The sequence below is a fragment of the Scophthalmus maximus genome, chromosome 14 (genome assembly GCF_022379125.1).
Source record: "Scophthalmus maximus strain ysfricsl-2021 chromosome 14, ASM2237912v1, whole genome shotgun sequence".
In the NCBI taxonomy this organism is placed as follows: domain Eukaryota; kingdom Metazoa; phylum Chordata; class Actinopteri; order Pleuronectiformes; family Scophthalmidae; genus Scophthalmus; species Scophthalmus maximus.
This window is the reverse complement of record NC_061528.1, coordinates 11,627,501-11,641,033: the sequence shown is the minus strand read 5'-3', so window position 1 is coordinate 11,641,033 and position 13,533 is coordinate 11,627,501. Positions and strand designations below refer to the sequence as shown.

Genomic DNA, 13,533 nt, shown 5'->3' with positions numbered 1-13,533 from the left:
GGGAGACATGCCAATTCAAAGGGAATATCATTTCCATTCAGTTTAAATCCTTCTTTGTCATGTTAAAGCGTGGCTTTACAATCCAGGCAGGGAAAACCCAGAGGCTGAAGAAACAGACCTACATTTTCGTCGTGATGAATCTTCACCAAAGGTCAAGTCTCATACTCGACGCATGAAAGATGCTGTTGCCATGTAGACACACGGAGAGATGATCTGCCCCCGTCACACCGGTGTGACCATATTGTAAGAGAATTATGTGAACTCTTTCTCACACTCAATCTGACAACCACACAAACACACACACACACACACACACATCCAGGAGGAATCTCTAGGTTACTCCCCTCGTGATTCACATTACTGCACCAGACACACACGGTCGCACAGCCGACAGCCATGGAGGTTGGCTTGCTGTGGAACTGAAACGACGACGGCGTGGTGTTGGGCCGAAGAGTCGAACCCTACCGCTGTTGTTGTCTTTTTTTGGTGTGTGTTTGCTTTAGTGAGTCGTTTCTGCTTGGACTTGGAGGCAGCGGGACAGTTTGGCACCAGGAGAGCCAGCTTCAGCGCTTCAGAGATGCTGCCAACCAGTTGACAGTTTCTTTTGTCCTGCTCCATGGCGTTTTGTCACTCTTGCTGCACAAGGCAGTGATGCATGTGTGTGTGAAACGTTCTCGATTATGCAGGTGATGCAGTGGATGTCCAAAAAAAATATTGTTTGCATTGAGAACAACTTCTGCCTCAGTAGACCGAATAAACACAACCCATGCTTTTGCTAAATACTTTGTGTGCTGGTGTCATTGTCTGACCCAGGCTTCACGGTGAGTTCCTTTAAATGGGAACTGACAACAGTTGAATAGTTTAGCGCCCTTCGGCGGTCCTTTCTTCCTCGTATTATTTTCACTCCCTAATTCTGGCCTAACATCAAGGCTTAAGCCCACAGCCTTATGTTACACGTCAGATTTACTTTTTTCTACTACGATCAAAAAGTACCACCCCCTCCTCTTTTTATGAAGGGAGAGAATCTCCAGTTTCTGGTTTACAGCCTGGTTGTTTGGCTATTTTCCTTGTGTGTGTGTGTGTGTGTGTGTGTGTGTGTGTGTGTGTGTGTGTGTGTGTGTGTGTGTGTGTGTGTGTGTGTGTGTGTGTGTGTGTGTGTGTGTGTGTGTGTGTGTGTGTGTGTGTGTGTGTGTGTGTGTGTGTGTGTGTGTGTGTGTGTGTGTGTGTGTGTGTGTGTGTGTGTGTGTGTGTGTGTGTGTGTGTGTGTGTGTGTGTGTGTGTGTGTGTGTGTGTGTGTGTGTGTGAAGCGCTGAAGTGCCAGCCTCTTCATTCAGCCAGTCAAGAGAAGGTCGGCCTGCCTTGTGTACAGTTCAGTCAGTCAGGTGCCCTTAAAAATGAATCTTTTAAAGAGTGGCAGACAGCTTTTTATTTACTCACAGATACAGACGCATGTAGTGTACATACAGTATATACTTAACGTTACAAAATTTTAATGGGTAATTTGAGAGTACACATAATGATACAGATTTGATTCAAAGTGCGAGATTTTAAATAGATGCAGGTTTGTTTTTTATGTCTGGGAAATTCTCTTAGCTACTGTGGTGTGTCTCCAATGTGGGATGGTAATAATAGCTCACAGTAGAAATCAACCCCCCCAAAGAATTTTTTGTTTATCCTTCATAGTGGACATATTTTTTTAACATCTAATCCGCCCCAAAAAGCATTTTCCACCCCCCAATTGCATGGTGTGGTCTGAAGAGCGCCGATCTCTCTCTGCTGCCTCCCTTGACAAGAAGCCACAAGAAATATTATAGAGAATTTCCATTATGAACTTTACCTCTATCTTTGTTGTGTCTCTAGGGAGACTTTGAGCACACCAATTATTAGAAAATTCACAAGACAAATAAAAATATATTGTGAAGATTCAAGAAGTTTCAAAGTTGACATAGTTCACTTCTGTATCAGGTTTGCTTTCTTATTATATTAAAAGAAAGGATCAAACTAATCGATGAACCGCACATCATGTGTAAAGTGCATTCACCCTCGCAGTGGCTGGTGTGAATGAGCCTTGACATGTGCTGCTTGTTGATCTAGCTGGATATGTAGATAGATTCCTGAAAGAGCCCCAGATTTCATGCTTTGGCTGGATCCTGGACGGCTAAAGATAATACAGAACACAAAGCATGTCAGCGCTTTCAGAGATTAGGTGCACAATAGATTTTTGTCCAGTAAAATAGCCCTCCAGGGATCCGACATGCTGAGTCAGAGAGACCGCCCCTCGTCGCTGTCTGCTATGTGGACAGCGGCGGTGGAGGGGAGCACAACTTTTCTCCACACAAAGTACTTACCTACTGAAGTCTTCCTGCAGGTTCGCCGCTAAAACCTTTCCATCAGTCTAACCATGTCTGGCTGCAGATTTATCTCAACAGGGCACATAATACCTTGTTGAATATTTGAGTGCTACTCACATTATCACCCCAGGCAAATGCTCGCTCGCTCTCTATACTGACGGCAGGAGGGGGGGGGGGGGTTACAGGAGTTCGTTCCAGTGGAGTACACGACATAATAAAATAAACACCTCACAAAGCATAATACACTGCAGTCATATCAACATGTCGCAACCTAGAGGGACAATGCTTTTGAGCGAGATACCACACTTGTAACTGGACAATCTTTACACACAAGTGTGCTGTTCAGCACATGAGCCGAACAGACACTTAGGTTGAGTGGTTCTTGCTTTAGACTTTTTCAAAGCACAAATTGCTTGTTTGTGGGATCAGGTGTCACCCCAACGTGCAATGTGAGTACGCTCGGTGGCTGTATTTAGTCAGAAGGTGAAGGCATCTCCCCCGATTGTCAGGTTACATTCTGGTGAGCATGAGCGCTACGCCTGGACTACAACTGGAAACTGAAACGATGTGCGGGATTCGCCTGCCTCACCTGTTTCCATGAAAGTCTACGAAGAAGCAAAGGATTCACTTCCTAAATGTCAAGGCATTTAAAAGACAGCAACAAAGTGAAATTACCTCTGGGAGAAAAAAAGGGTGCTGTGGACATTGTATATCAAAAAAATGCAGTTTAAAATGGCATTATATAGATCCTAAGCATTGCATATGTTTGTGGAATTGTGAGGCAGATGTGGGCTGTGATATCAGACCATATACTGTATCTTTTCTTTCTTTGTCAGAGTAACTTAATATAGTGATAACATCAAAGCTGACAAACCTGTAGCCTTAAGGCAATGTTGCATGGGTTGATACAACTCAAACCTTTCCTTTCTATTCTTTCTCTCTCACAAAACTTGGTAAGGAGATCTACTCCAAGAAGCACAAATATGCCAGAATTGTCACAAAAAAAATCTCCAAGGTTCAAAGTCTTGATATTTGGCTGAAGAGTGACTTTAGCTGTTATGTGACCAGTTCACAAACCCATCCAACCTGTTAAAGAGCTTGTTATCGTCTCAGGAAGAACTGATTTTTCTGGGCTTCAGAAGTGCACTCTCCTCCGCATGCATCAGTAGTCCTGAACAATCCCAACCCTCTTTATTTTTGGTCGGACATTCATTCCCAGGTGCTCACACATCTTTTAGGGTTGTTGCTGAAACAAATCCAGAAATATTAAAAGAAACATTCCTCGCACAGTATGCTGGTTACCAGGATAAGAAATTGCATAATGATATGTCGCACATAAAGTAAATGCCAAAGTAACTCTGGATATGACGAACATGATTGCACTCGCACTTGTAGTCTGTAGCTCCCTAAGGATATAAATTCTAGAAAAGGCCTCAAACACAACTATATGTACATTTGCAGAGCTGCAAAGTCATACACCTCCTCCATGAATCATCACAGGGTACAACTAAGGGGGAATTTTACTAACTTGTGGGGTGTGATTTATTTTTTCCATTAAATCCTCTCTGATAGATTATTTCACACGGTGCCATCTAACAGAAACCCTACACTACCCTCAGTACGCAGGGACATTGCAGTCGAAGATATTTGCCTTTTTTAGAAGTATCACAGACTTGTTTTGTAAGAGTCCCAAGAATTTCTGATGAACTGTGCTAATAAATGAAAAAAAGCTTAGATATGCAACTGCAATATATACCTGGATGAATACATTGTTTTAAAAGGCCAGCTGGCTGACTTGACATTTACGTTAAGTACCTTTTACTTAAAGTAACTGAATTCCTTCTGTACTTCTGCTTCATAGTTCAATCCATTTCAGTGTCCACATTTTAAAGCCGCAGGAAGTGATATTACACATTCTACTTGCTGAATTCCAACTTTCTCACTGAAGTTAGTTCTGGGTTGTCTTCTGTGTTATCATATATTTTATCCTGGAGATATTCTTCTTCTCTTTCATAATAATTTGGGTCCAAATGATTTTCAACTCACTTTATTGTTGAGATGAAAAATAATCCTATTATATCCTATGGCTAAAGATATTCTTCTTGAGTATAAAATAACAGTCCTTGTCCTCCTCTTACCAAAAGCAGTGTCAAAAGAGTGTCAAAGTGTGTTAAAGCTATATAATGCTATGTTGCTTTCTTAGTAAACAAGTTATTGAATAATTACAGACATTGTAGTCTTTGCAATAATTAAGGACAGGTACTCCTTCAGACTGGTTTTTAATAATCTCCTTTATCAGCCTTTGAAGTTTGATTGTTAAAAATAACCCAACTTCTTTGTGTCCTGATTTGTTTCATTCATAACTTTTGCTTCAGTCCAGTCAAAATGATGAATTTGAATGGTCAGTAGCCTGCTGTCTGTCTTATCCAAGGCACAGAGCACTAAGAAGGCAGTGGCAACGTAAATCTGGCATCAGGACGTACATGTCCAGGCATCTGCATATCCATCAGCTTCTTTAAGCTGGTTTCATAATACTTCACAGGTGCAAGAGTTTTCATTCATGTGTCTGACACAAATCTTTCAATTTCCACATTTTCTCTGTGTTTTCTTCTTCAGCGCGTTCAGTACACTGAGAAAACCGTTCAAGCAAAGCTCGAGGACCAGGGCATACAGCTGTAGAGCCCGGATCTTGATAATCACAATGACAAGAAGAGAAGCTTTGTGTCAGTATAAACTGATTATGTTTACATCCTGAGGCAGAGAAGCTATTGTGCTTTCCAGAAAATCGCACGTCACTGTCAAAGATTAATTTTCAAGCCCTTATTATTCCTAATTTAACTGAGCATATAAACCTAGCGGGATTAAAAACTCCACAATGGTAGTGTTTCCACTACCTTTTTGTTATTAACCTAATTTGTTTGTACATGTTTAATTTTAGCTCAGTGTGAGTCTCTACTGGTTTTTACTTTCATTTACGGTTGCGTTTCTCGCCCCCAGCTTTCTGTTTCACCGTGTGTCCTAGCCCCACCCTGCACACGTCGAGTGGAGCAGAGGACAGACGAGGCCACAACTTGTTTTGTTAAGTGCAATTAGATCTTTCCAACAAATTGCATATCCCTCTTCATATCCCCAAATCCCTCATAAACCAAAGATAGACAGACGTCAACCCCAAAACCTGTGAGTAAAGCCAAAATATGAGAATATTTTTTCAATGCATGAAAGTTGGAGACTAACAGCTCTGGAGCTACTGCCCCATCTTGGTTGTTACAGAGGTGATACTCCTCCTGGCTCAGCAAGGCCGATATTGCTGCAAAACAAAAGTAAAAAGTACAATACAATTAACCTCAGCATAGTCTAAGTCATCTCTACAACAACACAGAATGAAAAGAGAAATAAAGAGAGAAGCCGACAGCTCGACATATCAAATACCTGTGACTGTGTCAGATTGAGGTATGACGGTAAATAAAGAAGCCATTATTCCTTTATCTCTCACTTCACGTCTTCAAGTTAGACGTATACAATTCAGAGCCATGTGATGGATGTTTGGGGGGCGTCTGTTAATCTTTGCAGTAATCAGTCTCAGTAAAAAGTGTCACATGAGCACCGTTATTCCCCCACCACATCACAGACTCCGTACATTACGGGAGCCAGGACACTTGTTATGGTAATTTTCCTTTTCAATTTTGTGAGCCGGATGATCTTGGTATTTCCGTCAGACCTCTCTCCCTGAATCTTGCGTGACATAAAATTTCAGCGGGATTACTTGATAGCGCATCTGATTCTCTCGGTGGTGAAAAAAAAGAAGTATTCGTCATGGCAAATGGAGTGTGGGGTGGTGATAAAAACTGGCATAACGGGTTAAACACATTTTTAACTGAATGATTAAATTAGCTCATGAAATAAACATCCCAAGCCATGATCAAATTATTTTTTATTCAGCCTTTTTATGATTAGCTCAGTGCATGAAATTTACTGTTACATTTGCCTTGTGTTGCATCTGCCACGCGGGGAATGAGTTTTTATTTTGTATTAACTGTATACATAGTATTATGCTTCAGTTCCTTCCGGGGAGATATGGCTGATGTCGTTTCCGTGTTTGCATTGTAACTGTGTGCAGAAATGCGTTGGGGTGTTAAATGTATTCGTGCAACAATGTGTGGCACGATAAAGTACATCTGTCTGGCACAAACCCTGATTCTATTTAAGGGATTTACATCCAATCAGAATAATTTATGTCCAGTTCCGTCACGACATATTACTGGTGATGACACGGTGGAAACGGCTGATGAGCATCTCCGCTCCCCATCAGTCGGCGGATATTGTCGCGAGGAAATGACTTTGGGGCTGAATGATCACTATGGGAAGTTGTTCTCGGATAAGTTAGTCGCGTGTTTGCACCGCAAACATGGATTATTTGGTGTGCGTTCGTCCTCCCCATGCCTCTCTGAGTCAACATATCTAGCGAGATAAAGTGCAGCACAGAGCGTTTGGATATGGTGTGTGGCCGTTTTGTGTGTTGTGTGCGCTGTTCAGTGACTGTGTTTCCTGCCCTGCCCCGTGGATACACACGCTCAGATAGGCCTCGGGTTATTGCAACATTTGTCAGGGTAAGGTCAAAGGTGTGAGGTACAGGCACGGGTGCAGCCTCTGAATGATTTCTCTTCATGTCCACTCTGTTGGGAAGGTGGAGGAGCTGCTGTCTAGACTTTTGTCTTCTCTCCACGCGACTCACCCTGTTAAATCCTATATCAACCGGAGGACAGGTATGTGTCTGTTTAAAGGAGACCACATCTCTCTCTCTCTGCTCATTCAGGGGTAATGATTGATAGAGTGATTGTGTGTGCATGTGAGACTGTCTTTTCTTTTCTTTTTTTTGCTTTGGAAAAGAGACATTCCTTTTGCTGTTGGGTGTGTCAATATGAGCAAAGCATTTCAACTGTTAAGGGGCAGCTGAAACTCAAACATCTTGGGATCTAATAATAACTTTTTGTTGTTTTTGCTGCTGGCAAGTCCATCGTTTATGGAGAATTTGACATCCTCCTTAAAATAGTTTTCCCGTGTGGCACCTAATAAGAAGTCACACAGTATGTTGATACTCGGAGTCGAGACGAGAAGTTAACTGAGGTTGTCGTTAATCTGTGACGTGCAGTATCAAGAGGACCACTTGTGTAATAGTATTGCCCACAGTCTGATACAGGTTTAGAAGAGAAATACTTCAGTCAGCACTTACAAACCATGTTTTTAACTCAGTAGTGCGTGCAGGACGGGATTCCAAAAGTTGTTTCAGAATTCAGTTTCCTGCTATAAAACTTGTTGTGTTTTATAGTGTTGGTGAAATGCATGTTTTTTTTTAGCCGATTCAAAAATGTTTTTTTTTGGGCTGCACGGTGGTGTAGTGGTTAGCACCTTCGCCTCACAGCAAGAAGGTTCTGGGTTCGAGTCCCGGTTCAACCAGGGCCTTTCTGTGTGGAGTTTGCATGTTCTCCCCGTGTATGCGTGGGTTCTCTCCGGGTTCTCCGGCTTCTTCCCACACACCAAAGACATGCAGAATGGGGTTAGGTTCATTGGAGACTCTAAATTGACCGTAGGTGTGAATGTGAGAGTGAATGATTGTCCGTGTCTGTATGTGGCCCTGCGATAGGCTGGCGACCTGTCCAGGGTGTACCCCGCCTCTCGCCCAATGTTAGCTGGGATTGGCTCCAGCGACCCCCCGCGACCCTTAAATGGATAAAGTGGTAGACGATGAATGAATGAAAAAAAATGTTTTTTGTGAGGCTGCAATATTTAACTGTGAAACGTGGTAAATTATACAGGACCCTGCTCTTATTATTCAGTGAAATCTATACACTTTTTGAAAGAAGCAATTAATCATTTTTGGATCTTCAGAGACGCTGTTGCTGCTCCTGAGAGATTAGTCATGGGACTGTGTGTCTCCTTGCAGAGTGCTCACAAGCTACGTGAGGCTGCTAGTTCAACCCGGCCACATTATAAGCAATCATGTGTCACGGGGGTCTCGAGTGCGCAAGAGTTCTCATCCAAAATACACCGGATTCCATCGATCAGTCCTTCACGCTCAGGTTAAAGTGGGTTTCCTTCTTAGGTATCTGCACTGAATCCAGCTAAGATATACAGCACTGCATGGAAATGTTTAGGTACCTGCGAAAAATGATGGCTTGAATTGTTTTAATTTAATCAGTTAACTTAATACAAAGATCAGTTAACCTTTAAAATGGCACCAACTCTACTCCGGTTCACAGGTTAAAAAGGTATTTAGCAGGTTGGTTGTTTCGAGCCTCTTGGGGAACTTGCCACGGATCTTCTCTGGATTTAGACTTTCACGGTGTCTTCTGTCTAGTCATGTAATCTCAGACGGACTCAATGATAATTCAATCAGGACTCTGTAGCTGTTTTGTGACATGAACTCCAGAAAATTGGGTGCGGACATTTTCCAGAGTTTGGCGTTCACATATGATGAAAGCAGCAGAAGACAGATTAGAGTAAAATAGAAGATTTTTGAGCTTCTTGAGGTTTTTTCCTGCTGAAATTTTACGAGACGCCTGGCAGGAAAAGTTTCGGAGAATGTCCGAAGCAACATTTGCGTTCCCACATACAGCCCCTGCGGAAAATTTCCGTATGTTTGGAGTCGTTGTCTTGCAGCAGAATTAATGTGACTGATCAGATGCCTTCTTGACGTTATTGCACTGGAAAAATATCGAACCAAATCTAAAATACCTTCAATGTTTTCACTGCACTGTAAGTATACTTTGGCAGCTTTTTTTCAGACATCCTCTGTGTGGAGGGGCAGGAAGCACAGATGTTTAATGGAATGTTAAGCCTGATAGACATGGGTAAAATGGGTATTCATTTACTGCACACAGTGTGACCTCTAACAAGTAGATGTTTTTTGTGATTTCACCCCGTGTTCCAAGTTCACTTTCATGTATAGAATTCAAATTGCATTTTTAAGAGGATGGTAATTAACTGTTACCCATCACTTCTTTCCTGTCCAAGTCAAGGAGCTGTAGATAAGAGAGATGTCGTCTGTTGTAGGTTTTTAATTTTGCAGCTCTCGTCTCCGGTCGTTTCCTCCAGACTCCTCGGCGCTCGGCTCATCTCCATTTGTCTGTGTTGAATGAGTGTGACCCGGTGTCACTCAACCTCCTGAAGACGAACCTCTCTGCCGCCGTCTGACAGACAATGGGTCTTTTGACTTACAGGAACACTGCATTCAGATGATGGCGGTTTATCTTATCTTGGCGTAAAAGTGAGAAATTTAAGGAATATGTCAGTCAGTGCATTTCCATGCATCTAAGTCACCTGTTTCCCCTCTGACTTCTGCGATGATGTTTAGTATCATGGAGGGCAATATGGGATTCAGATAAAACCGTTTAACAAAGCTACATTTTTTGCTGGAGATTTCTCAGCCGTTCATGTGTTTAATCAAGTTTCCAATAGTGTTTTTTATAAGAGCACATGAACTGAATGCATGACAAGTATGTCTGACGGGTCCTACCAACGTGAAAGCACTCAGTATAACCTCGGTCTAAAACAGAAACGGAAATAAATACGTTTAAATTAATTTAATTTTGAACAGTTTGACTGCAGAAACATGAACACAGTCAGGACAGGCCTCATCATGAAAATAAAAGCACAAATTCACTGAAAATATGTAGCGGCTCAAAATAAAGAATGTGCTTAGTAATCAGCTGCATGTAAACAAAGGCCTTACTAAAACCATGTTATCGCAGAGCATGTGCAGTGAATTCCCAGTCTCCTGTGCATGTGTGTGTATGTAAACTGTGGCCTGTGTGACGGCTAATATAAGACACGCTGCTGCAGTGCTCCTTGGGGATGGTCACACAAGCCACAGGTGGATTTTAGGTGGATCAGAGAACTCATAAGTCCACGTCTGTAGGTGAAAGTGATGCAAGAAGTCAGCGTATGAGTCTGGGACTGTAAATCTGTCTCAACACGTTTTGGCACGATTTCCTTTCCGTCACTCAGATGCTGCACGTAAACCGAGCCCTTTTTGCATTAGTGAACACCGCTGCTCAGTCGCCTCCGCTTCCTTTTCCTCCCTTTGCACCGTGAGCTACAGTTACTTCGGGAGATGGAAAGTCACGGAAAGCGGCGTTGTGTAAGAAGCTCCAAGGAGTGGCGGGAGTCTGAGGTCAGTAGATCAGACCACGTGATCCGACGAGTCAGGGCGGGGTCACACTAAGACTTTTCTTGGCAGACGTGACTTTAAAGAGGAGATTTAGCTTGGACTAGAAATAGTGTCTTGTAAAAGAGGTGCGTATTATTCCTTGTAGTAGAGTTAGACAAACGGACACTGACAGAGATATTGTTTGAAGCAATCAGATTTAGTTTAGTCTCGTGTTGCTTTAAGACCTTGTTGTGTTTGTATCGTGCTCAGTCAAGAGAAATAACCCTAATGGTAATAATTAGACGCTGGTTTGCCTCTTGTTTAGTTCAGACCTGAATGAGGTCATCTTTACTCTGTCGGGACTATAGTTAGGCACTGACGTAATGACGGCCCCGAGAGCCCAACAGTTTGGGCTCACCTCCTTCACGTCTCACCTCCTTCTCATCCTTGTCCTTGCTCCTCAAATAGTTTTTAAAGTTTTTGACGGCCGCAGAGTGCAGTGAGGCTGTTTTTCACCTCAGCATGGAGAGGGAAACACAAAGAGAAATGTTGAGGAACCGGTCAGCCATGTGCTTATAGGACTGCGGTAGGTTGGCAGCTGCATCGTTGTCTTCGCTCGTATCTCAGAGCCGCCGAGAGCAAACCAGAGTGAAATCATTCTTTGGCCAGATATTTCAGGGGGATTTCAGAGGTAGGCTCAGATACACATCGCAGCTCGCCTTTGCTTAATGGTGTCTTCGATAGGCTTTGCTTTACTTTTTGTACGTTGGTTTTTGCCTCTTTATTTCCTTCAGTCTGCTTTGTGTGCAGTTTCCTACAGGCAGGTTTAGACTGCAAGGAAATATTCATTCGGACTGATTATATACACAGATTTTGGTTATAGCAAGGAATTTCCTTTTCTTTGAAAGGAGGCTGTGTTGTATCAAATGAAATGAAATGAAGGATTATGGAAAGGTCAAATACAATGAAGGTTCATTTGTACTCAGTCTTGGGTGATTTAAATGACAATTTACCATAACAGTGGCTATACATCTGCAATAGCCCTCTCTTTATGTGAAGATCCTGAGAGAGTGAGAAAAAGAAAATTTGTCCACCCCAACTGGGTTGGCAACTTCTGACAGTTTTCGAATTTGTGCTCAGTCAGTCCTGTCTGTGTTGTTCTCTTCGGTGTTTGGCGAGGAGGAGGAGGAGCTCTGTCAAATTCAAACAGCTTTTCCCGTTTCCTGTGTTGCTGCGCTCTCTGAGAATAAAGTGCCATGTCCTTGATTCAGCGGCTGCGGCGGAGGTGGGAGGGAGCCGGGGCGGGATGTTGCAACACTCTGAATGAGCAGGAAAGGAATTTGGGCGTCTGACGAGGGGATTCGTGAAATATCCAGTGTGGACTAACATACTTTGCAGTAGTAAAAGCTTATCTGTCATGTGACACCGGGGCTTGGCACATGGCTCGGTTCAGCTCAGACACCTTGAAATGCTCACGCTGCCTTGATGACAGACTCCCAGAATACATCAGGGTCACATTTTCTTCAAATGTCTGGGGGGGGCGGACTCCCACATGTTTCTGGGAACCCCCCCCCCCCCCCGCACACACACCTTCATCTGCGGTCAAAAATCCTTTATGATTTCACTGTAAACAACCAAACCAACTCACACAAACTGGCCGGACCTAAGAACTTCCATGTGGGAGATGGTGAAGACATTTACATAACAACACATGACCCTGTTAAAATGATTGTCTGTCTGCGCTAGATTGGCTCATTGGGTAAAGCTAGTGTATATGAGGTTATCCAGTCACCCTCCGGCTGCCACGACGGATGAGGAATATTATAATGGACACTTTTATGGAGGAAGTGATAAGCAATAATGCAAGCAGCAGGGATATTTTTGAAAATTACCATATGGTTATTTCATTGCAGTTTTAACAGCAATATTCCACCACACATTAACACGCGAAGAAGTCCTCTTGTCTCATTGAACATGCGTACTTTTTAATTTGGACTCCTCGACTCACGAGGGTGGCAACGTCGGATCATTTAGCCGCAGATCGCGCCTCCGCATCCCTCAAAATATATACAGGTGAAAACCCTTCTTTGTGTTTGTATCTTGGAGACGACAGCAGCGGTGGATCTGTAAAGCGGTAAATGTCATAGTGAAATCCCGGTTTCCCTTTAGTCACACAGCTCCTGTGTTATTAGACCCTTTGCTCTTGTCTGCCGCTGCTGCAGGTCTGAGATGTGGCAGGACGAGCCTCCCTGCCACATCTCAGCAACAACTCACCACCGTCGCCAGATTATGTGTTAGAAAAATATAAAAGATTTATGACTCTTGTTGGAAATAAAAAAAACATATATAGATATGTTCACTTCTACAGTTTTGCTCGCATCCTTGGTATTTGAGAAGCTTTTGGATTTGAATGTCCATTGTTGTGTGTCTTCATTCTTGCTGTCTATTTTTCTGTTTGTGTTGTATTTTTTTTCATTTGACGACTGTTCCGTACACATATCATTATTTAACTTGTGTGTTGTCTCAAGGCCATATGGCACTGATTTGCACTGTCGCAGACTTGAAACATTGACAGGATTTTTTTTTCTCTTTGGGCCATATGGCGTGCGTGGTTGTGTGTTTCTGTGTTGCTGGTGGTGGTGTGTGACCATTGATAGTCACTTCTCGGCATCAGTCGGCCGTGTGCATTGGGGAGGCCTTGACAGAAGTGTGTGTTTCGGAGTGAAGTGTGTTGCATATACATGCACACAGTTTGGTATGTGTGTACGAGATTGTGGAGGGTTGGGTTTTTTTCCCCAGAAGAGTGCTTGTGGTCATCAGATTGTGTGTGTGTGTGTGTGTGTGTGTGTGTGTGTGTGTGTGTGTGTGTGTGTGTGTGTGTGTGTGTGTGTGTGTGTGTGTGTGTGTGTGTGTGTGTGTGTGTGTGTGTGTGTGTGTGTGTGTGTGTGTGTGTCCACGTAGGAGGAATGCCAGCCCCTGAGCAGAGCCCAGTGACGGAGGAGGGGCTTCTGCTGACCATCCGCGACAGTTCAACTG

At 43.1% G+C, this 13,533-nt stretch overlaps 1 protein-coding gene across 9 annotated transcripts in view; it reads left to right on the top strand.

Annotated features, from left to right (window-relative positions):
* LOC118320319 (plakophilin-4) overlaps window positions 1-13,533 on the top strand; it is a 73,362-nt gene that overhangs the window by 1,279 nt on the left and 58,550 nt on the right. For 3 of the 9 annotated variants that reach the window (XM_035650897.1, XM_035650896.1, XM_035650895.2), the window contains exons 1-2: window positions 7,001-7,114; window positions 13,459-13,533. The exon at window positions 13,459-13,533 is cut by the window's right edge and continues 59 nt beyond it. The exons of 1 other annotated variant lie outside the window; for it this stretch is intronic. In XM_035650897.1, the coding sequence (XP_035506790.1) occupies window positions 7,003-7,114; window positions 13,459-13,533 (187 nt within the window). In that variant the 5' untranslated portion in view covers window positions 7,001-7,002. Of the gene's footprint in view, window positions 1-6,995; window positions 7,115-11,169; window positions 11,189-13,458 lie in introns of those variants that run through there. 5 more of the 9 variants (XM_035650898.1, XM_047337466.1, XM_035650903.2 and 2 more) reach the window with 4 other exon arrangements.